Source organism: Cheilinus undulatus, linkage group 1, assembly GCF_018320785.1.
Source record: "Cheilinus undulatus linkage group 1, ASM1832078v1, whole genome shotgun sequence".
Lineage (NCBI taxonomy): Eukaryota > Metazoa > Chordata > Actinopteri > Labriformes > Labridae > Cheilinus > Cheilinus undulatus.
The window spans coordinates 36,147,163-36,172,971 of record NC_054865.1 but is presented as its reverse complement, the minus strand read 5'-3'; the positions used below and the strand labels follow the sequence as shown (position 1 = coordinate 36,172,971).

Here is a 25,809-nt window from a genome sequence, read left to right as displayed (position 1 = left end):
AGTGCTGTGTAATGAGCACACTTTTATAGCAAATACCTTGAGGGTAAATGTCCATTTCCACCCAACAGCACCACTGCCCATGAGTGAAGATTCTTTAAAAGTGATGACAGAACTTATCTTACCTACTGCTCTAAATTGTTATTTTTTGTCATTGTCATTAGTCTGAATGTTTATGTCTGCCTTACTGTTGCTGTTTTTATGCATCTGTGTGGTTGTCCATCTATGTTTGCTGTAATTGTCACTCTTTTTTTGTCAGTTTTATTCTGTTGTATCATATGTGTCCTTCCTTAAAAGCCTACCCAGGGACAAGGACTGCAAAATAGACATGGCTGGAAGTCATGTGTACATTGCGTTGCACTGTCATCAAATGCAACAATGCCTATGTATTGTCCCCAACAAATAAACTCATAGATAAATAAATAGATCTGGAAAATGACTAATGCTCATATCGGTATCTCTGCATATATCCTCGTGCGCCATGGCATGACATGGCTGGCACCAAGGTATGGCTTTTTCTTGTCAACCATTAAAGTCAAGCTGATAAACATCTATGCACTGGCTACTATGGGATCCAAGATGACATGAGTTCAAAAACACTTTAAATATCCTTTCTGGATGTAGATGATGTAGATGTAGTGATTAGAAATGGTAAAAAAAAGAGGGCAGCTATGCTAGTAAATGGAAAAAACTGCCATGCATTTGAAAGATGGTAGCTTTTATATCATTTCAGCAGGTGTTAAAGGAAGTTTTTTATATACAGGTACATCTCAAAAAAATTTATCATGAAAAAGTTCAATATTTTTTGTCCCTCATTTCAGAAGGTGAAACCCATATATTATACAGACTCATTACACATAGAGTGAAATATTTCAAGCCTTTATTTCTTGAAATGTTGATGATTATGGCTTATAGATAAGAAAACCCAAAATTCAGTGTCTTAGAAAATTAGAATATTGTGAAAAAGTTCAATATTGGAAAGTCATGGCGTCACACCCTAATCAGCTAACTCACTCAAAACACCTGCAAAGATTTCCTGAGCCTTTAAATGGTCTCTCAGTCTGGGTCAGTAGGCTACACAATCATGGGGAAGACTGCAGACTTGACAGATGTCCAGAAGACAGTCACTGACTCCCTCCACAAGGAGGGTGAGCCACAAAAGGCCATTGCTAAAGAAGCTGGTTGTTCACAGAGTGCTGTATCCAAGCATATTCATAGAAAGTTGAGTGGAAGGAAAAAGTGTGGTAGGAAAAGGGGTAGCAGCATAAGGGATAACCGCAGCCTTGTGAGGATTGTCAAGCAAATTTCATTCAAGAATTTGGGGGAGCCACTACGCACAGACAAATCCTAGACATGGGCAATAACCGTCACATTCTTCATGTCAAGCCACTCCTGAACAAGAGACAACATCAGAAGCGTCTTACCTGGGCTGTGAAGAAAAAGAACTGGACTGTTGCTCAGTGATCCAAAGTCCTCTTTTCAGATGAAAGTAAATTTTGCATGTCATTTGGAAATCAAGGTCTCAGAGTCTGGGAAGAAGAGTGGAGAGGCACAGAATCCATGTTGTATGAAGTCCAGTGTGAAGTTTCCACGGTCAGTGATGATTTGGGCTGCCATGGCATCTGCTGGTGTTGGTACACTGTGTCTTCTGAAGTCCACAGTCAATGCAGCCATCTGCCAGGACATTTTAGAGCACTTCATGCTTCCTTCTGCTGACAAGCTTTATGGAGATGCTGATTTCATTTTCCAGCAGGACTCAGCACCTGCCCACACTGCCAAAGGTACCAAAAGCTGGTTCAATGACCATGGTGTTACTGTGCTTGATTGGCCAGCAAACTGGCCTGACCTGAACCTCATAGAGAATCTATGGGGTATTGTCAAGAGGAAGATGAGGGACACCAGACCCAACAATGCAGATGACCTGAAGGCCGCTATCAAAGCAACCTGGGCTTCCATTACACCTGAGCAGTGCCACAGGCTGATCGCCTCCATGCCACGCTATACTGATGCAGTAATTCATGTAAAAGGAGGCCTAACCAAGTACTGAGTGCATAGAAATGAACATACTTTTCAGAAGCCTGAAATTTCTGTTTAAAATATCCTTTTTATATTGATCTTATGTAATATTCAAATTTTCCGAGACACTGAATTTTGGGTTTTCATTATCTGTAAGCCATAATCATCAACAATTTCAAGAAATAAAAGCTTGAAATATTTCACTCTATGTGTAATGAGTCTATATAATATATGGGTTTTACTTACCGAAATGAGTGACAAAACATATTGAACTTTTTTATGATATTCTAATTTTTTTGAGATGTACCTATAGTAGAGGACATATTTGTAATGGCTATCTCTAAATCTAAAAACAAAATCCAGAGTTGTTGGTACATTTATCCCTTTGCAGTAAAACTTGGATTAATTCTGAGCAAGTTAATATCAAAATTATTCTAACCCTGCCTTTCAACTGATTGTATTATACATAAAGTTAAATCCCAGCACGCAAGTGTAGAGCAACACTCACCTTCTGGATGGGAGGTAACCTCCTGCTCTCCCGGTGAACAGCTTCCAGAGCTTCCATCTGCATAGCGACTATGCCTGTGGGTCACAAGTTGGGGTCAGTCAACACATGTACACACACTCAAGTTCACAGCCAGAGCTGGAACAAAGAACCACATGTACGTCCAAAACAAGAGGGTGTATTTACGGATTTTAAGGCAGTTTAACATGTCATCACTTAATCAGCTCAGAGGCTTTTGTTTACAGTTGACCTGAGCTAAGTTCACACATGTCCAACTGTGACTCTGAGGGAATTAGGACAGAGGCAGAGAATAAATGAACTCTCTAAGGACTATACCTGGGATCATGCTGTGCAGACTCTTGATGTGCTCCTGGGTTACTCCGCTTTCTGTGCAAACCTTGTCAATGAAGCGAGCCACAAACCTGACCACAGAGTTGGCCACATCGCTGTTTTCCGAGTCTTCAAAGCCGCTTTCCGTGTCAAAACTCTCTGCAACACTACCAGCGATGCTGCAAAAAAGACATGAAGACACATGACACCGACAAAGGGCAACCAGAAGGGACCTCTGATCTACGTTTTTGTGTTGACATTGTTACATATGAGAAAGCACTGTAATGAAAAGCAGTCAGAGTGTGAATGATTTGCAGCCTGGTATGTTCTAAGTGTTGATGCCAACATAAGTTGCTTGACTCTGCTTGCAACAAGAATATTTTGCATGAGACGTGATGCAACCTTTTCTTTGAGTTCACAAGCAAGTGATGACATTCAAATGTGCTCTCTGATAAACACTCAAGTGTGGTGCAAAACCAAAAAGAAAAATCCTCTCAAATACTTGGCGGCTGTATTTCTGTTGTGTCACTGAAAATACAAACAAAACAAATGGTGAAAAGTAACACTGTGTTCTTGAGGAAAATGTGGGATTTAAACTGTAAGTTAACATAAATTAAATATTCACATTGTGTTCTCTGACTATCTGGTTACATATCCTGAATAAGACTTTTTGGATGAATGCTTGTCAATTCTAAGAACAGATATACATGGAAAATTGCTGCAAAGCAGGGGAAATCACTTCCACTGATATTTGTTTGGTTTGGGCAAGTACAGTACAGTGGGTTTCAAACTTCCAAGAGAAGTAAATGAGGCTTGCTCTGTTTTGTTCAGTAGCGGTGTAAGCCCACAGGACAGATGTGGGCCGGAAACAGGAGACATTCTGTGTTTCATTTGGCTGAATAAGAAGGTATCATGTAGACCGCAAGTCATGCCACATCCACCCACATACTGATCATCACCTTATTAAGAGAGGTACACATACTCCCAAATTATGAAACCGTACCTTGAGGTTTCCTCTGAATTAGAATGATTGTTCTACCTTACAAGTATGGAACAAGTGAAAAAGGATGTTCTAGTCTACTAGAAGAGGATAGTAAGATTCCTGACCTGTTTGTGACGATGCTATTGCTGCCGCTCTCCCAGTCAGCCACAGGTGTGTTGCGGAGCAGCTTGTTCTTGCTGGTGTCTAAAGGGACGAGCAGGTAGACCATGAGGCTGGCATAGTGGATGGCCTGACTGAACACGGTACTCTCCTCATTCTTGACCAGCTCCTGTTGCTTCTCCTTGCTCAGATTGGGCCACAAACGCAGCTGCTCTGCTGCCAAGTCCATAGCTGTGTGCTCCTCATCTCTGACTGTTGTCTGTGGGGGGCATGCATCCTAGGAAGGTAGAGGAAGTACAACAAGTTGGATGGAATCTTTTAAATCTACTGTAATTGCTCACAGTTCCCTCTCTAACATTTATGTTTTTACCCCAAAAATGTTGAATGTTAAAGCGGCAACCACTTTAATTTGTGAACAATTTTACTTTACAGGTTTTGATATTTTAAATTTCAATTTTATAGTGTTATACTCTGTTTTTTTTAAATAGACAAAACAATCAACGGAAAAATCCAACGATAGATATCCATTTTCTCCTCATTCTTGGTCAAGTTGCAGTTGTAGATGCTTAAAGCCTAAACCATATCCTCATTGTTTTCTGGGTTTACCAGTTAGGTAAAAAAGACATGAAGGGAAATTGGAGGCCCAGAATTACTTGCAAAGTATATGTAGGGCCCTATGAAATCTGTTTTATTTTTTGCCAAATTCCGTTTTAATGTTTTTTTGGAATTCCATTTTTTAACCTTTCCACTAATTTTACCAGAAAAAGGAGTGTCTTGTTTATATAAATGAATCAAATGTTCACTAATTAAATAGAAATAACCCTAAATTTATTGAATAAGGGCCACAGTTGGCCCAGGAGCTGTTGTGTGGATAACCCTGATATAAAATAATTATAACCAGTGTAACAGTCAGATATTTCCAAAATTTCAAGACACATTCACGTGTATAATCACATCCTAACTGATGTTTATAATGCAAATGAAGAAATCCTTCTGTTCTCTCAGAGAGTGATAGTAACTTAATAAGAAGGTCACATTAAAGTTCAATGGTTAGAAGTAAACCTGTTACCTAAACTTTTCTTTATTCTCTCAATAGGTAACAGTGCATGCAGTTTGATTATGCATTGTGTTTTACTCCCGACTGTAACGGTTCCCTCCTCATCTCTCTCCATCCTCGCTGTCTGTCCGTCTGCCTCATATCAGAGTGCTACGTTAATCCAGACACGTGTTGGCTCGTTAAGCAACCAAAGGGAACTACAGTATCTACAGAGTGAATTATTAATCCAGACACTTGTTGGTTCGTTAAGCAACCAAAGGGAACTACAGTATCTACAGGGTGAATTATTAAGCTAACCGTTACTTGAATTTAACATCATTTAGACTACGGGACTTCATAAAGCCTCGAGTCCGTCTGACTTGATTTTGAGCCTCCGAAGGGTGAGCGGTGTGCCTCGTGTGAGGTGAGGCACACCACTCAGGTGGTGCGGTGAGGTAAAATAACTCGAAGCACGGATGAGTTTTCTTGAAGGTGCAACATTAAGTCCCACGGTACTGGCCTGTATGGGGCTACATGATGTTTACTGGTGTTTTGTGCAGCCGCTTTGACATGCTGTTATTGTTTAAGAGGGGGGGCGGGGTGAGTGAGGGAAAAGTTTTGTCCCGCTTTAGTGTTCCCCCGGGGACATATTTCTCAGATATACGTTCCTCTTTCTAAAAAAACACAGTATTTCAGTTAAATTCATTTAATTTCCGCTTTAAATTGTAAATTCCATTTTTATTGGCCAATTCTGCGATTCCGTTAGAATAATACATTAATAATACATTTTTAAGGCCTTTAAAAATTGTATTTAAGACATTTTATGAGATTTTAAGAGAATTTTAGACATTTTAAGGCCTTAAATTCAAATTATTGAATTTTAGATGTTTTAAGACTTTTTAAGACCCCGCGGACACCCAGTATATAAATCTAAGATATTATTTTCATTATTATCCTACCCAGAGGCATCCACACAAGATGCTCAATCACCCTCAACTACATTCTCAAGCCAAACCTAAGGATGTCTGAGTTCCTTCACTGTCTTTTAGAGTTAGCACAGCTTACCTATAAAATATTTTTTCACCAGTAAACAATCAGTGAGTGCAAAAGGGCCAAAGGTGGAAGAATCTTCCTTATTCATTTCAGCTACAGAGAAAAAAAACAATTGGGCTTCAGATTGAACAAAAAACACAATATTTACTTACAGCTGTTAAAGAGGACATATTTTACCCTTTTAAGACAAGTTTATATTAGTCTCAGAGGTCTCCAAAACAGGCCTGTGAAGTCTGTTGCTGAAAAAAAACCCACTAGTATTGGATTTTTGCATGTCTAAAAACCCCTCTGTTTCAGCCCTTCTCAGAATGAGCCGTTTCTGTGTCTGTGGCTTTAAATGTTACTGAGCTGCCTGACTCTGCCTCTGACCACACCCCTCTCAGGAAATGGATGGATGTGGCACTCCTGATGTTACAGTGTTACAGACACTTTTATCCAAAGTTAAGGACCTAACTGGGATTTGAACCATCAATCTCCCAGATGAAAGTCAGCAGGGTAACCCACTGAGCTATCCAGCATCTCAGCTGGCAGCTGAGACCTGGGGACGGGCACTAACTCCTCACACGAGGTCATGAGGGGAAAATCTGAGAACGGCTTGTTTCAGTACACATTTTCTTAAAAGGAGGAGAAAGGGGGGGATTTTTCTGGTATTTGAGAGTATTGTGAACAAGCCTGGGACACAAATTTTTGTTAAAAAAGCCTGAAAAAGTGATTTTTGCATAATATGTCCCTTTAAATTTGCAGTCTCACCTTTATCCTGGCAGTGATGCCTTTCTCCTCTGGGGTGTTAAGATAAAGGGCTCTTATCTGACCCTGGACCTCGCTGTAGAAAGTTGCTTCCCAGAATTGCTGGTTGGTCCAAATGGGATGGTCCTGAATGCAGGTGTAAGCAAACTGGTTCACTCCTGCTGCCAATTTCTGCAAGACAAAACATCGACCACAGAATAAGGACACAGTAGAGAGGAAACACTGAACAGCTGGCCATGTCTTTTACCAGAACAACACTGCACACTATCAAGATGAGCAAACATCTTTCTACCAACAACTTTTGCCCATGTAGTTCTTTGTAGAAATGCTCCAGTTAATTGGGAATTGATCACTATCGGCCAATTTTCAGTAAAAACACATGATCAAGAGATTGGAATCAATTGCACTAGCATTAATTAAGTGGCTAACACTGGTGTCTGTGGCTGAGAGAGCCACAGTGTGTGCAGTGTTGTGAAATTATAAAGGCTAACTGAATTGCCAGTCAATAAGGATTCAGCACATCCACATTAAATTAAACTGAAATGCAGCACCACTGACCGTTGATTTGAAAACAACTCAGTATAGTCATATGCTGCTGCAGTCAGTCAGTCATCCTCTTCATCCTCTCAAAGACACCACAGCAAGAGCCCTCAAACTTTGCAATAAGTCCCTTAGTTAAACATAATATTTAAATGTTAAAACCTGGGTTGGAACCAGCAGGATAAAAGCTAGTTGGAAACTAAATGATGAAACATAATTTTACATTATGATGTATTCAAGCTCAGGTTTGGTAAATTAACTATTAGGCGAAGGTAAATAAAATGTCAACAAGATGTGTTAGACGTCATTTCAAGGAAAGGAAATTTGGCTTTTGATGAGAAACTTGATTAAATACAACTGTTTGGAGGTGGAATTTGTTTGTTTTCTAACCAGTCTAAATTAACGGTTGCACAAGGAAACTCGTTAATGTTCTGAGACCTATTACCTATTATTTATTAGACTATTTGTACTGTTTAGCCAACTTAAGCTTATTATTTTCTTTCAGTTCGTTAATAACAGTTTTAATTAATTCACATAAACCAATGAACGGTCACATTTAGTAATTCAGTTGTCCTTACTGTGGGACACTCAAAGTGCTCATGAGAGATATTAGTAGTGCTTTGTTTAACAAAGTAAGTAAAATCATGTTTTTTAACTGAATAAGGGGGTCTTTTAAGTTACATTTAGCAGGTTACTATCACCTTTATAAGGACCCAGTACAATACCAAGATAAGCAGACTGACCAACCATAAAACAAGCTGCTATATTATGATCATATATGGATGATCAGAAAAAAAAAAATCCTGATTGGGGCATCCCTAGTGATCTGGTGTATCCTAATTCCAAGAAATCAATTGTCTATTAGCCAGCTTATTTAATATAGGATAGTTTTTAGGATCATTAAATGCCCTGCAACAAAATAAAATAAAAATAAGGATTAAGGGATGAAAACCAAAAATTACAGTCTACATCCTTGTTTTCGTATAGTTTATGTCGTCTCCTAGCCCAACAAATTGATAGCAGATGCAGACGTGTCTGCTGCTGAGCGGCAGTGACAGTGTTGTTGTTCACAGTTTAGATATTAAATAGTTTCATGTTGATGTTGAATTAAACGTATGTACCGACTTCAAAAAGTGGTTTGAATAGCAGGACATAATCAAAACTTTACACTAGTCTCTTCAGCACCAGTCAGTATAAACACATGATTTATAGCCAACTTTTCTTTCAACCCACAAAACTTTAAAAGTAAATTCTGGTGGAATCTCAGAGTTTCCAGGAATACCAAATCCTTGGACTTAGGCTGGGAGAACAAAGAAAGAATGACACATAAAACATCTAAAATATTTCCTTTTGTCTCAGAGCTTGGTTTTCAATATTTCACTTCATTAAACACCTGCAATCATACTTTTCTCTTCAATCTCTAAATTATCATTGTGATCATTTGTGAGCACTCAGAGTTTATGCAGGTTTATTTCTCATTGGGTAAGTGCATTGAAAAGTGACATGGGCTGCTGTGAGTGCCCCTTGAAAAGCAGTTTGCCATAATATAAAGAAGAAATGGGGAAAAAACAGACAGTCATGGGGGCTTTAAAGAAATCAATCATTTCTTGTAGGTTGTAACTTTTTAAACATGCAACATCTCCTAATGGAGCAACGGACCACCCCTCAGTCCGACTGTGTCTGGATGTATTTGGAGGCAGTTGTTTATCACTGAAATGTGCTAAAGAGTAAAGCACAGCCTCTGGAAAAAAAAGCTCAAGAAAGAAACGTACAGTGCTCAGCTAAAGGCATTAACACTGTAGGACCACACTGCACAGAAAAATACGTATGGTAAACACATACTGCCTAGAGAAGCTGGAGAGACATTTACACTACACATCAAAAACTCCTAACAGAAGAACAACATAGAGGCCACATGTTCAAGGCTCAAGCCTGTTACTTAATTAGCTTCTGATTTCATTCTCCTGAGTCTGACACATTACCATGGTTTCCATTATCACTTCATAGTTTGCCTTTGAGGGATAAAAGCTGAGGGGATTACTGTAATTACAACAGACACAACTAAAACAGCTCTGTTTCAAGTGTGATGGGCTGCGAGCCAAGAGACAGGAGAGCTGTGAGGACAGGCTGTGAGCAGAGCACTGATGCCCCACACAGCTTTAAAGATTTAACACTTAGAGTTAATACTGTACTCGGCATTTATGCAGTTTGATATTTTGTGCTCACACTTACACTCAGGATTTTATTCAAACTTATGGGGGCCATAAGGGTCCTGGTAAGGATTAAGTGTTGAAATTCCTTGAACAGAGCTAGCAGATGTCCAAAGATTAGTCTAAATATACATAATAATACATAATATACATAACCCAGGACAATCAAACACCTACTGTAAGCTATATTTATAATCCCTTGCTGTTCTTTTTATAACATTAGATTGGAAAAAATGAAACTACTCCCTCAGGAAATGCAACACTGCTGGCTTGAGCAGATTTTCATAAGTCTTCAGTTGTTTTGAGAGGCTAAAAAAACATCCCGTTGATAAAAAGGCCAACTAGAAAAAAATCTGAATAAAATTTAAATCCAGAATTTGTCTAAATCAGGAAATTCAATGTTCAGGTGCAGAAGCTTAAATGTTGACAACTGGCTGATTTATTTTAAGGTAAATACCAAAATTATTACACAAGAGGTCCAACAAGACACAAGGCTATTTTAAGGCTTATGTTTGGGTTCATGGCAAGTTTTTCTAACAAACCCAAGTAAATAAAAATGCCTCTATAAGCTACCCATTGATAGTTTAGGGATGCTTGTTTGTAGTTATTAGTCTGCTTAAACTCTACCCATGTTGGCTCTCCTGCAGCCTACACTCATTTAAAAGACCTTGAATAAAACTATCATTTAACGCTGAATTTTTCTGCTTTCTCTTTGTCTAAACTGCTAAAACCACCAAAAAGATTGCTGATGAAATGTACAAGAAGCCTGCTGGATCACAGCCTTAGAGTAGAACATAAGATAATGTAAGTGACATTAATGTAAGCTCCTTCCCAGAAATAGACACAATAAATTAATAATTTTGCCATCAATTAAGGAAAAAAACGAACTAGCTTGATACATCAGTACATGGGAATCAGGCCAGAGAAACGCCAATGAAAAATGCGAACCTGACAAGGACGTCTTAGCTGTGGCTGAAAAGGCTTAAATTCAAGTCATAATGTGACTAACCAGGGCACTGTCAAGGAAAACAAACTTTGAGAATAAAGAGAAAGACTGAGAAAACACGCCTGCAACTAAGACTAAAATGAAAAAGATCAAAGTCAAGCTTGTTGTAGAGTACTTCTATACCCCTCTGCTACAGAGGCGTGTTGCACATTTCTACAGGTGTTATGTGTGGGTGTTTAAGTTTGTGTAGGAGTTCTATGTGTGTTGTCTACGCTGCCTATTCTCAGCCTGGCTGTTCTTTTATGACTCGTTAGATATGTGCAGGTCATTTTGACCCAGGTTGTCTCTGCCTAATGTGATGATACACAGAGCTCCCAGAAATATTCACAAGACAGATGGTCAATGAGGAGGAGGAGGACAGGGAAGAAGAGGAGAGGAAAGGGAAGTAGGAAGTGAAGATGAAGTGGAAGGAGGGAGTAAACCACTATCACACACATCTTGCCACATGACTGATGAAGAGGAGGAATGTAGGGTTCACAAAGAGAGAGAAAGAACAAAACATAGAAGCATAAAAACCACAAGGGGAGACTGGAAGGGGAAAACACCATGCACCTGTCAAAGGAATGAGGCTATCAGGATCTGGGATCTTCTTTTGAACTTGGAGACATGATCCCAAGGTTCACAGTGTGATTGAGTACAACCTCATGTATACAGCCTTAGAGCATCACAAAGACTGAGAAATGGTGCATGTTGTCACTAAAGGGAGTGTATACTTCTAAGTGAAGGCTGCTGTGTCTGATATGTCGCTAGCCTTGAGGCAGCAGCATTATTTACAAGTGTTTTGGAAAAACCCACAGCATTCCTGAATAGTTGATAAGAGAAACACAGTCATTATTTTTGAACAAGTCATCTGTGAGAATGCACGCCTGACCTACACACAATTGATCTCTGCATTTTTGTGATTCAACATAAGTCAATACATTGTGAGGAAGAGCATCCTGAAAGACCTGAATTCAAACAGTGTATTCAAACAATGTATTTACAGTTTTCAGTCACATAGAACAAACAGAGCAAAACATGCTGAAAGTCAGACTAATAAACAAATCCATCACAACATCCATAGGCCATTACTGTGTAAAAAAACACAATGTACGAGTAACATAAATGTTTCAAAAGTAAGTAAACACAGATACGGTTAAGTCAAGAGCTGGACATTTCTCAGACACACTGGGGTCAACCAAAACGTCATTTTCCTCACAAGGACGTGGTGGAGAGCAGTTTTACACACTGAGCTGCACCCCCAATGCATAAACTATGGCTTAAGGAATGCTAACAGTCAAGTGCTCTTGTTGTGCAAGTCATCCAGTCATCTGTGTTTGGGTTGCTCACTTGCAGCTGAACAAAACCCGTGCTAGCTCAGTCAGACATTCAAATGTTAAAAAAGTAATTTTATGTGGGATGGCAAAGAGCAGAATAACACCCAGACAGAGGTGTCAATGACACCTGTTTATCTCCAGATAAACCCACCTTTCACTCGATAATGAACGACAGGGTAACCTTCCAGAGATTAGAGAATCAAAACAAAAATGCAAAGGCTCATCTCCAACAAAAAAGCCACAGTGGAAGATCTGAATGACATTTTGATAAACTTTACCTGTATGGTTCTAATCACACCATCCATGCATGACCTAGGCCAGAAGGAACTGTGCAAATGAGTTCAACCTTTCTTCTATCAGAAAAATGGACAAACATCTCTCAAATTTTGTTGTGTGGGTAAAATAAAGAAAGGTCATACAAAGGGGAAACCGAGAAGTTGGCAAGTAAAAAAAACAGCAAAAACAAAACATAGAATGTGGGTCAAACAAAAGCTGTTGAGTGTCGACATATGGTTTGAAATAAAACTAAACACTGTCTCTCTCTAACTAAAAGCAGACTGCACTACAAAAACAAGTGTTTTTGTCAAATTTCTAGTCAAAATATCTTATTACACTTATTTTAAGCCACATTCACTTGACAAGTCCAGATAGAAATCTTATTTCAAGATATGAAAAGCATAAAATAAGACCTCCAACTCTTTCAATAAGTTAAAATATTTGGCAAAGGGAAAGAAAAATGACTTGTTCAGTGTCTTGAGATTAGATGTAAGAACTAATAAAGAAAGTACACCTCATTAATGGCATTTGGGTATATTTTTTTCAGATGTTTGTACGTATTACAAGCAACACAGGCCTTAATTTAATCTAACTTTCTTAGATTAAACAACTTGCTGTGTGCCACAGTTTGGGAGAGTTCTGAGAGCTTCCCACGTTCCCTGGCCTGGAGACTAAAAGGCCATGGGGATGGCACCACTATACAACATGAACCCAAAGTAAGCTTGGCAGAGACTGACCAAGAAAACCAAACAGGAACATGACCTATGTCTTGACTCCTGGAATTGAACCAACAGTTTTTAATGTGGAGAGCCAGAAGGGAGAAACTGTTTTTATCCGGTAATTGCCCTGCAGCAGAACATTTTTTAAAAGAGAGCTTTAAGAGAAAAATATGCACTTTGGATTACAGCATGATGACGCAAACGAAAATTTCCTTAGCCCTCTCATTTATCAGAATTTAAAAGCCTTGTTGAAATGGAAAGTGTGCTGAAATTCAAAGCAAAAACACTGTTTGCTTCTGCTCATGAGACTGGTGCTACATTAAGTGGGTCAGTACAGGAAACACAGTTTTAGAGCAGGTCAGTGATTTGATTCATACTCCAAACAACTTCCAGACTTGGAAAACTTGGAATCTCAGTTTCCTGCAAGTAGCAAAGCCTGCCACACAGAAAGAAAAACTAGAACCATAGCATCATAATTTATAGCAGCACCATGTAATGCCTTCTGAAGTAGGACTCTCATGCAGTGTTAAAGGATGACATATCTCTATGACCCAATAATGTCCAGCGGAGGTTATGCTATTTAACATTAGATTTACTTGAGGATTTCATCAAAAACATGATGTTTCATTAAGAATATTTAAAGAATTCAGCATGAAAACAATATAAATCTCTGGCCCATTACACACAACTGTCTGTAGATGTGCTTATTAATGGTATATACCACAGACATGAGGGGACCAATGTGTTTTTGGTGTTTACAAGCAGTATCCTTAAAAACACCCCAAAATTTTTTTCTTCTTGGATAACGAGGACCAGAACTCAAAGATACTAAAAGTCGGGCCAAATTCAAAAAAGAAGTGATAATTTAAAGCATAAAGTATTCACAGCTGTTTGTTGCACACAAAGCTACTGTAATCTATTAGCAATGGTTGTGAGACCATGCTAGCAGTCTCTCAGAGGTTGTTACATAAGCTGTATGATAGTATTAAGATTAGGGGTGAATAGAGGCTTCTGAAGATGAGGCGGTACATCTTTCTTGCAAACACAAAGCCCTGCTGTCAAAATGTGTTACTTTGTATATGCTACAATATCGTGCTACATATTGTTCCTTGCAAAATCAAGGCATTCCTATTTGTGTTAGCCAACTTCTACGGTTGCATGTAACACAAAAACTTGGAAATGAATGAAAGGGAAAAATGCTCAGAAAAAAAGGGACAGAGTATGATAAATCAGTTGTGAGGCATCAGGATCACATAAGCTCCTCAATACACGCGATGATGTTAGCTGCTGTGATGCTCAATTACCAAGCTTTTGTTTCTCACATTTTTACTGCATGGTCCTTGAACTACTAAACCAGATATTACAGAGGAGTTCTGGCAGATTTCTGTTCTGACCTCACTTGACTTTTCACTCCTCTGGTGAGAGAGAGCTTAAGCATTTCAACAGTTCTAATTATCCTCAGTAACAAGGAAAAATCTGCTTCATTCTGGTGCTATTCTTCTTCCAATGCCAAACAAGAAGTCATCAGTAATCTTCATCCTGAGATGGCTCCAAACCAAACCAATATTTACAACAATTATGTAAAAGGGGAATCATTTGTATTGGTACATTCTTGTTACGTGGCTTAACAACCATGCACAAGCTAAGAAACACAAACATAATTTATCAATTTTAGAAGCATAAATAAGGCTTATCATGGTGAGTTACATCAGCCTGCGGCATGAGAGCTTGATGAGTCATGTGGTGGCAGAAAGCAGGCCAAGTCTCAGTCCAGCCGTTAGATTATGGTACTTGTATAAAACAGAACACCAGTGAGCAGGGGACGGTTGATCTCGTCCCCACAGCAATCAGCTAGCTGTGGGGCCATATTGTGCGCTTTTTTAATGTGGTTCCATTATATTTGACTGCATAGGTTTAAATCTGCTGATATGCCACTGTACATGCAAAGTGATCAGGAAAAGTTAAAGGTTGCGGAAGTCCTCCTTTCTCTGACTGTATCTAACATCTTTTCCAAAGTGATGTGTTAATCAAAACCCCACCAAAACTGGATTCTTTTGGTTTCCAGTATCTACAAACAAGGGGTTTTATTATTAGTTTTAGTAAGTTTAGATTTACAAAATCTGGAGAAAGTGGCATTTTTACATGAACATACTTATCTAAAAAGATATGATGCTTATAAAAAGGATTTCTTTATTTCTTTTATGGTTCTTGTGGCTAATAGGCATGGCATTTTACTTAAAAATAATTTATAATTCTCTCCTATGTCATCCTACATTGTTTGTATCCTACTTAGTGTATAGTATTTTTCGTTTAAAATTTGTAATTTTGAGTATTGTAGTTGTCCTATGCTTGCACACTGCAAACTAATTTACTGAGGGTTGAACCTAACCCTACACAGGGCAACAGCACGACTGTACCCATTAATTCCCAATTAATCAAGGTCCATAATCATTGCATTTTAAAACTGTATTATTTGCATAAATTATTTTCATAAATTTGATTCAGCACACTTTGAGTAAGGCACTGTAGCATCATCGTGCAGCCAAAGAGATGTAAAATAAGTCCAGCAATGCCCCTTAATGTCTCATTGCACTTTAAAAAATCTCACAGGTAGCTCAGTGGACAAATCACAAGTTATCTCCATCTTGTGTTGTCTTTCTACTGATCCATTATCTCCTTTCAATCAATACCAACTTCCTTCTTCTGTGGTTAAATTTATGTCACAATTTCCTTCTACCCAAAGTTTATTATTTTCTTCCGAAACAAAAGCAGGTCTGTATCCAAACAGGAAGTCCGTTTCCCCTAATTTGAGACTAAATTTAACAAAAAATGTTTTAAAAGCAAAAGAGTGTAATTTTTTAATATCCAACAAAAAGGGGAGATCAATCTAACTGTTTTACAGCCCTAGTCAACAGATGAAAACCTGCATGAATGGCACTGTGGACATGAAGGAAAATGAGAAATAAATATAAGTATTTACTACTTTTGCTGAAGTCATACTTTGAGTGCCACACTGCACTGTCCTCTTTACTATGATGTTTTTTGTATTTACGATAAAGAAAAACTAGCATGAACACAGTTGTTGTAGTTCACTTTCTTACCCTGTAAAAGGCAGTTGATAGGGGCAGCAGTGCAGCAGCCACAGTGTACTCCTCTGAGCTGGAGCAGTCCTGTGGGTCAAACAACAGAGGAGACATGAGAGCAGGGCAGGATACAGCAGGCAGCACGTTACACAGCTCTGTTACACTTTTTACCACTGGAGCCCCAAAACAAGCAGCGCTGTTTCCAACAGAGATATCACACACACAAAGGTTAAAGGTGAACCTCAGACCTCATGCTCTAATTCTTTTCAAACTGGTTATGTATGGCTATGATACAAGACATAACAATGTGACTGCTTATGATGGATGCTCTGCTGTAAATAAAAAAAAATAAGCATGGACGTGAGCTATGGTGACAGTGGGGGACAGAGAATGTATCATTAGTAAACATGACCTTCTGTTACATAAAGACTCTCCTGTTATATGTAACATGCAATGCTCAAAAAATGTCTACCAAAACCACTTGCTGTGCTGCTCCACTATCAGGACATATGCTTCCAATACTCTTATATAATCCTTTGCCTTGACACAATAGTCGAAGCGCTCCAGTTTCCAATCTATTAGTAATTTTATGCTTTCCATTCTTGAACTACATTACCATACATGTCTCATTGAAGAAAACTGCCTGAAATCCCATGATTTTGGCAATAAAGAGCCACAACTATTTATCAAGAGAGCCTGACATGCCAGGAAGAAAATGAAATTCTCCCGCTTTTTATTTTGTTTTTTAAAACAAGGCAACAGTTCCTGTTTTGACATTTACATGCCATGCCAAAGCGGATTTGTATTTGGGACTGCCTCAAGTCAAAGAGGCAGCATCTAATGGTGCTTTCCAGAGAACTCTATTACGATGAATAGTACATTAAGAGGCTTAGAGCAGGGGGGACTTGGGGGCCCAAACAAAACTTTCCTTGCACAGATCAGAGAGGATGATGAGAACAGGAGACTAAGCGAAACAGACACAAGTTGGACTGGAAAGCAGTAAATTCACAGGAAATTGGTACTTATCTCTTGTAAGCTTTGTGGGGATTTACTTGTTGAACTCTGTAAATGAGAATGGCCAGAGGAAACTTGACTTAAGGCCTTTTACAAACAGCAGCACTGCTTCTGACCTGCTGCCGCACCTAATTTCCTTCAGTGGGTCCAACTTTTTTTCCCCAGAAATTAAGGTTAAAACAAACATTTTATGCCTTTTAAGTTCCATGAATAAACCAGCTATCTTAAGTGCACGACAATGTTTGTGTGCAAGTATGCAACTTTTTATTTTTAGTCTCTAATTATGTTAGCAAAGATAGGAGGATGAGTTCTTGACTTTCAGATAGCGGTCTGTAAAAGGGCCTCTGTGACCGCCATTCCTCAAGAGGGAAAAAAAGCACAGACAAGAATGTACAGAGGGGAGAAAATGTAAAACACAAGTTCCACAGCGACGCATGAAAGCCTGGCCTCCCGTGGACTAATCAACATAGTTTCTGTTTTATTTTTCTTGTCCCAAGTGTTTTTCTTAGCAGTTATTTGGGCTGCGGTTAAAATGTTCCAGCTTGGAGCAGCACCAGAGCATTGTTTACCGGCATCCTTAACAATGCTGTGGGTCACAGGAGTTCATGGACCCCCAGTCAACACAGAACAACAAGTGGAAACGCACGGGCAGAGAAAAAAGTGTGTGAATAATTAACAAAGTAGCATTATTCAAACAAAGAGAGTCAAGTTCAGCAATTCTTATCATTGGGTCTGTGGAACAGAAACTTGTGACGACTGGCTTATTCAGCACTAAAAACGGTAGCAGTCTCACATAGGATGAGGAAAAAGTCACACTGATTTGACCAGAGGCTGTTTGAACAAGTGCTGTTTCAGTTGAAATAATGTTATCAGGTTTAATTTAGCCAGATAGACAACTGAAGGTTTAAAGTTTGAAATTAAATGTTAGAGAGGTCAGTTTACAAGTCTTGCAGATAAGTTAGACACAAGACCAAATGGAAAATTAAATCTGAAAAGTAGAACAGTGCTGTTTCTAGTCTATCAGCATCACATGAAAACCCTGACAAGGTGAAGGATTTTTTTAAAATTTAGGACTCAGTCTTATGGGGGTGAAGAGATATATTGCATCATGGGAGAAACAAGTAAGCTTATTTGCAATTAAAAGACAGGAGGGTGTTTTTTGCATCCCCACATTGCTGTTTGTGAGGACACCCTGCTGTCTCCCTTTCCTCCCATTATTTACAGCATGTCTGACCATTTCTTCCTGCTGAAGCTTCAGGAGCTGTGATGACCGTGATGAATAACACAGCTATTTGGTCTTGGACACGTATCCAGTGAGCAAAAAAAACAAGAAGCAAGAGCATGTGACAGAGACGCTACAGGATGTGAACAAACAGCAGCTTCCTGTGTATGTGTTCAGTCAAGGTACCATTTTCCTGGAAGCTGTGTGATGAAGTGACACTTTTTGTATTCTTTATGAGACTGTAGTGGCCACTGACATACTTTTGACAATTATTTGGGGCTTGAAAGACTAATGGGAGGAATTAGCCACACAGCTGACTACTAGGCTGTCCAGATGAGAAACAAACAAAGATTTTTATAGCATAGGCAAAAAAATCTGATAACTGCAGATGTTTACCTGTCTGTTTTGGTGGATATCCTAGAGAAACAGTTATCAGAACATGGGAATGATACCAAGACCAGATTCCCAGTGACCCTGTTATGCAAACCAGCCTGACAAGGCCACTGAGGCAGACAGGGGCCATGTTCTCAGAGCAAGACATTTATTTATGATCTAAACAATGTAAAAATGTAATAGTGAGTTAAAGAGATGTTCAAAGCAATCATAGTGCAGCAGGCAGTCTTAATGTCTGTGGGGGGGTTGAGGGGTGGGTCAGTCTGTGATTCAGACCAGACAGTTAGACAAAGTACCTCATCCTCTCTAGGAACATCTGTGTGTAACACGTATTCCTGCATCAGACGGTCACAGCTCCAGATCATGCGGAACTCATGGACTCCATGCCGCTGTTCCCGGCTTCCCATGGTTCTCTCACCCTAATCCCCTCTCACAGTAAAGTGCGGTCCAGAGTGTGTTTTCGAGCACCATGATGAGGCCCTGGGCCATGAGAGAGCAGAGCAGAGGGCTCATAATCCTATCTGACAGGAAATGGTTGGGATGCCAGGATACATCCACAGCAGGGCTCATTCCCCCACATGGCTTGCGCAATGTGCACTTCTCCAATCTGGAGCACTGACCAGCATGTACAACACACACAAACTAATGAATGTGCTATTAACTGAAATACCTTAATAAAGGTTGTTACTGTGTGTGCTTCATAGAAGATACAGAGTACAACAGATGTTGGGAAAGAGAAGGAAAATGCATCATTCTGAAATGCTTCGGCTCCTCCAAGAGAATTTATCGACAATTAATGAGTGATTAACAAGTAAAGACAGGAAACATTACCACAAACATTACCACCTGATTCTGATGTCCTGACATTTACTGGTTGCACATTTTTGTAAGACATATCAAACTCCCCTACAAACCTTGAAAGCCTAATATTGATTGCAACCAGACAACAGAATGGTTGCTTAACTTGAACTAGAAAATTAAAGATAAATGTTGTAAAAATGACCTCGTAATGATGATATCATAGCAAATCAATGTGTCATGTCAACATTGATGCCAGAAATCCTACTGAGGCAACATGCTGTCATTAAACAAAAAGCAAGCTACATTTTTCAATGAATAAGTCACTTTGGCTTTGTCAGGTCCTCACATGTGCGCATAAACACAGTGCTATAGCATTTGGGTGTTGACAGAAAAGGGCAGCCTGCAGAATATGAAAGTAATTACTGGCCAAGAAATTAACCATTTATATCTCTTTCACAGCCCATCTGAGACATATCCTTCTCAGCCAAACTGACATTGAGAAATAAAAGCTAGGAACAAATGTTTGGCTTTCATTCTGACTCTGCAAAAAGAGAAGAAATGACAAACAATAAACAAAAAAAGCAACAGAATATATATCTTTGAAAAGTTCTGAATATTTCTAATCCAAATTTGCAGCCAACCAAAATGCACCCACACATAAAATCTCTTTTCCATCCGTCTACTGTTGCTTTTTCCCATCCATGTTTGGCTTTTCAGTAGCATACCAGAGGAAATGAAAGGAGGCATATTAGTCTTTGCAACGAGGAGATAGCTATAGATCATATCTGCATTTCCTCAAATTTACCATCATCTTAGAGATGCATGGTATTGAATTGTTGCCGATATCCGAATCCTATATGTCCAAACTCATTTTAGCCAATAAAAATACACACATATCCATTTTGTCTCTTGTGCAAAGAGAGTCAAGCAGAGCTGAGAGATGAAGCAGGCAGTGAAGTAGACAGTCTGGTAATTGTTTTTATGCTTGAGGCTTCATTAATAATGATCAGGGATCACAGTGGGCCTCCTGGAGTGCGTGGCGCTGGAGTCAACCACCTATATGCGATGAGACACTAGTATATATGTTTTATACTGCCTACATGTAAGGCCAATATATCCGCTATAAATAGTAATTTTCATATCTGCTCATACTGATATATGACTTTTTAAGCTAACATCTGTAAATACAGATGTGCTGAAAATATTCTGCATCCCTAATTCATCTGTTCAACTTACACCACATACATACATCATATTTATCACCTCTTTATCTAAGAGGCTTGTTTCCTAGCTGTTTTTTATACTTTCTGCAACAAGTGGCTGTTTTAAGTAATGCAAGTCAAAGACAAACTACTTTCAATGCAGAGCAAAGTAATTCTTTGCTGTTTGAAAGGCAGACGGTCCGGCATTTAGGGATTACACAACAAGCCTTTCCTTTCACGTCTGCTTATGCGCGTGGAAAGCCATAAATAATAAACCTGACCAATGCAGCACTTGGCCTTTCATTTTGTTCTGTAGTAGAAATGTGGAACCAAAGACAGGCCAAATGACATAGCGTGTCCCTGGACCTGGCAGATGTTGGGATTAATTGGCTTTCTATCATTTTGGGGGGAACAAGAATGACTGGAATCTTAAGTCACTCCATAAAAGCTCAACCCTATGAGGACTGTATAAAATTATTAAAATCCCTTTAAAAGGCAGATTCAGGGCAGTAAAACATGAGGAACCTCTAATAAAGACCTGGCTGCTCTAGTTGAGTGAAGCCTCACTGACTTTTTATGAGCTGCACAAAAACACATTAGTTACTCACTTTGACAAGTAGCGGAGATTGAGGGCATCAGGAAGACAAAAACATACTGTGACAGAAACAGATCAGAGCTGATAGGACTCACGGTATTTTGTTCATGTTTATATTGTATTTAGTTTATGTCTTTTAATCCACCAACTGAATTCATAAAACTGGAAAAAAGCATTGCATTGCATTCTTAAGAATCAGCAAGAATCACTGTAATATACTAATGAAGATGAAGGGACTCGGTCAGACTTGCGTAGACAAACTTTGAAAAGAAAAATGATAAGTGGAAGGTGTGCTTTTTATTTAACACTTTTTAACTTATATCTATTGCCGTTCAAAAGTATTCACAACTTTGTCTTTCATGTTTCAACCTGGAATTCAGTACAAATCGCTTTGGCTTTTCACCATCTGATTAGCAAATCATGGAAGTCCAACAAGCAGACATATTCTAAAAACACATGTTAGCCTTAAGGTAATTGGTTGCAGCTGATCTTAGTGGGGGTGTCATATCATAGCACCTATAATTTTTGAAATTCTGTTTGCAATTAAGTTTTTATACCACGTCTCACATTTCTTCAAAATTATGCATTGTGTTGGAATGGTTTGTTACATAATACACCATAAATTTCACTTTACATTACATATAGAAAAAGAGGGAGAATACTTGTGCAAGAAACTGTACACCTTTAGTTTAATATGGGATTAATTCAAACTTGAATTGCAGAATAGATCTAAAACATTCACATAACCACAAGAAGCACAATGTAACAAAACAAAATGATAAAAACTCAAGTTATTCCTTTCTTCTAAAAAATACTGAATATATTCGAACTGGAAAAGTTCTTACAGAGGTAAGAGATTGTGCATGATCTCAACTTCCTCTATTAAAGTTTTGTTTTCTATATTTTGTGTCATGTTTAACTGTTGATGAGTTGAATTGTCTATTTGTTGTTTATTTTAGTGATTTGGTTCTCAACTGGCGGGTCAGTGGTACATGAATGTGGGCAAGGTCACAGCCCTTGCATGTGGGTGCTCCAAAGAAAATTAAGTCAGTCCTGTGGCTTTTTTTCTTGGATGTCATTTCTCATTCTCTCATCCCTGTCTCTGACCTTTTCTATTGTCTTTCTCTCTAAATAAAGGCCAAAAAGAAGCCCAAAAAGAAATCTTAAAAAAGAGAAGGTCTAGCTGTATGGGAGCCCTGGGCATACATTCATCTGTACAGTTAATTTAAACTTAATTTTTCTGTGATAAAGGGTACATTTTGATTGTTTTATCAAGATTTAGATTTTTAAAAATCTTGTTAGCTCGGGATAACAAAGCTGGTTTTCTCATGATAATGTCTTACTGTGTTGTTATAGCAGCCAGTTATCACACAAGTAGAGAAGCAGGAAAATAAATAAATGCTAAATAAACACTAACAAATATGGAAAGAGATAATTATATGCATTTACACAGACAGTGATTTAGTTTAACACAACAAATCGAGTCTAATGTAAAGAAAACCAAAATCAAAAGATAAAATTGAAAAGATAAAATGTCTAAAAACAGCGAACACAGCTGGGGGTGTCCAGTTCCATCATGTAGAACTGTTATGTGCATAGAAGTTCTAACCTCTACCCTCTACACAACATTTTTCATCAAAATTTGAAACGTAAAATTTTCAGAATTTTAGATCACAATTTCTCATAGGATTGAATAGTAGGCTTTGAGGTGAGACCAGCTGATAACCACTGTTTAAAGTATTTTAAAAGACTACAGCCAGTTGTCTTCGACTATAAGTGCTTGAGTATGTAGCATTGGTTTACTTGCTTCATGCTTGTCCCTGTATGAATAAACATTTATTAACTGTATTCATTTATTTATTAACACCTGTTGTAGCTATTGGCATCATTTCTTTTGTTTGATAATTTTACATTTATTCATTATTTGTTTGGGGAGAATTTAAGGATTAATTTTGATACAGCTAATGTTATCGTATAGAGTAATTAATTATTGATTGGGGCATTTGTTTTGATATATTTGGTAGTTTGGCACAAGGTGACGTCTATATTATGGGCAGGTAGGATAGGATGGGCGTGCACCGGGGAAGGTGAATGGGTTTTTACCAGGAAGGCATGAGTCAGACAGACTGGGAGAACGCCAATTGTTTTCGAGAAGCTTTTGTGAATAAACGCCTCAAAAGTTATATTTTTTGCATGGACATTGAAATTTTTGATCCTGCGTAAGATCTACTATCCCGGGCCACAGTGGTCGCTTTGATTTTTTGAGTTTTGAAATTGTTTGTTAATTGAAAAGAACAAATCGCCGATATACCACCATTACAATTTCATTTATTTTATAGTTGTGCCTTTACTAGGGCTGTCAATATATACAATTTTTTAATCACAATCACAAAAATTAATCACACTTCTTTGTCTGTTCTTAATGTACCTTACGGGACTATTTCTCAAGATTTAGACACCCTTGTCAACACAAGTGGACAAAATGCTTTCTTTATGCAAATGTAACTCAGTTCATGTCAACAGTAAGAGAAAATAACTTCAGTCATATCTGGCATGACCTCAAGGCTCAACCAGCCATTCAAAAGTCTCTGTCCTTTATCCTTTTCTGCTTGCTTGCACTGCATCACGACAGCGCCACTTCCTGATCTGGCAAACTACGGGATGGGTTGAGGGTCACACAGAACGTGCATGCGTTAATTGTGCGACAAAAAAATTAGTGGCGTAAAAGTAATTTAAGTTAATGCGATGTTAACTCGATTACTGTGACAGCCTTAGTCTTTACTTAGTTGTCTTGTCAAATCTTGTGAGCCTACATCTGCTGACATTTGCTGGATAAGAAAACTTGAACATATTTCATCAGTAATGTTATTATATTCTATTTTTGCCAAAAAAGGACACATTGAGTCTGATAACAGATTAAGATCCACATATGGTTTAAGCATCAGATCACAGCAGAAAGGGTCAGAGTCCAGCTTGAAGCATAAAAGCGAAATTAAGTTAAGAAATAAATAACAAGTCTGATGTTGGCTCTTAGGTAAAGACACAACTTTAATTTTAAAGACAAGCTATCCTTTAACACAGTTACTGCTGTATGATGCAATTTCACTACAACTTGTACTATGCATAAAGCAGATGTGCTTTTTGGATGCAAGACTTAAAAAACATAGAGTTGTCACCTGACAGATTTAATATCATACCAAGGTGTGAAAATTAAAAGAAAAAGGTGGGATTTGGGGCACAGGTGGCCTAGTGGTTTAAGGCGCGCCCCACGTACGCAGACGGCACGGGTTCGAATGCGGCCTGAGACCCTTCACCACATGTCTCTCCCCTGCTCTCGTCCCTGTTTCTGACTCTATCCCCCTCCTCCTCTATCAAATAAAGGCACAAAAATACCTAAAAATATATCTTTAAAAATACAAATAAGTGGAGTTTTTAACAAGATATTATGCCCCTTCATGACTGAGTTCACTGTTTCTTTTCAAAATTAAAAGCGGGATGCAGAAGAGAGGGTCTGACAATTGCTACATCACTTACCTGGAGAGCACAGTTCATCATACGGATGGTATAGTCAAACTGTTGGTGGTCCAGGATGGCACGATTCTGCTGAACATGAAGACTCAGTTCTTCAGTGAGACACTGGCGAGCTGCTTTGCCTTTCAGTGCACGCAGTGCAGCTGGGAGTGTCTGTTAAAAAAAAAAAAAAAAGATGTATAAACAGAAAAATAGCTTTAAGTGAAGCGACTGCCTTCACAAGAGAGGCTGTTTTCAAATTTGTGACAAGAAGATGAGAGTGCTAGATTGCTTTTTGAAATACTGACAAATAATATTTAAGTGATGATGTTTTCCATACTCCATTTAAAGCAACACAATGTACCAGTGCATTACGTCCAGCTACATCTACCTGCTGTTCATCCTGATTTGGCAGCAGAGGATTTACAGCCTCATGGGGGGTTCAGAGGATGCGGGCTATGCATACTTACATGTGCATACAAATGCATGCTTGGATTATATAACTCATATGTGAAGCAAGAGGGAGACATAAAGTATTTGGCAACCTTCCCATCTGAAACACATGGATGCATGTCGAGCAGACTGTTCATCTACAGCCTCACATACACATAAGGGAACTTGATTGAGGAAAGTTTGATCAGTCATCCTTTTGTAGTGTAGATGCTCATAAAGGCAACAAAAATGTGTTAGGAGAAACAATAGTGATTATTATGTGATCAAGAAAATTACAATTACTTAGATAGTGTTCAATTACAGGCCAAATCTATTTCTGTGTATGTGCATCTTTGGACCAGCTGGGAGGTATTAAGGTGATGAATGTGAGGAAGGATCTAGAGCTCTGAGCGTTCTCCTGGATGTGAGGGCCACAAAGAGCAATTTTTTCTACTTAATGAGCCTGTATCAAGGTTAATGAGCTCTCCTGATGAAAGACATTGTGCATCACCTTTTCAGTCTCCAGGGTCTTGTTGTCAAAGATGAAAGATATGCAGCTCCGTACCACCTCCAGCCTGCGAGCACTGTTAAACACGGAGCCACTTTTCCCCATGATTGATACTGCAAGACAGAAATAAGAAAAAAGCAGAGAAGTCCGATTAGATGATGATTACAAGTGCTTTAAGAAAATCTAAGCAATTTAA

General features: G+C 38.6%; 1 protein-coding gene across 4 annotated transcripts in view; it reads right to left on the bottom strand.

The window, feature by feature from the left end:
- The window catches only part of sbf2 (SET binding factor 2), a 132,578-nt gene that overhangs the window by 27,895 nt on the left and 78,874 nt on the right, over nt 1–25,809 (bottom strand). For all 4 annotated transcript variants that reach the window (XM_041790842.1, XM_041790816.1, XM_041790825.1 and 1 more), the window contains 7 exons: nt 25,617–25,726; nt 24,698–24,847; nt 15,955–16,023; nt 6,790–6,957; nt 3,956–4,227; nt 2,855–3,027; nt 2,522–2,595 (listed from right to left, as the gene is read on the bottom strand). In XM_041790842.1, the coding sequence (XP_041646776.1) occupies nt 2,522–2,595; nt 2,855–3,027; nt 3,956–4,227; nt 6,790–6,957; nt 15,955–16,023; nt 24,698–24,847; nt 25,617–25,726 (1,016 nt within the window). The remainder of the gene's footprint in view (nt 1–2,521; nt 2,596–2,854; nt 3,028–3,955; nt 4,228–6,789; nt 6,958–15,954; nt 16,024–24,697; nt 24,848–25,616; nt 25,727–25,809) is intronic.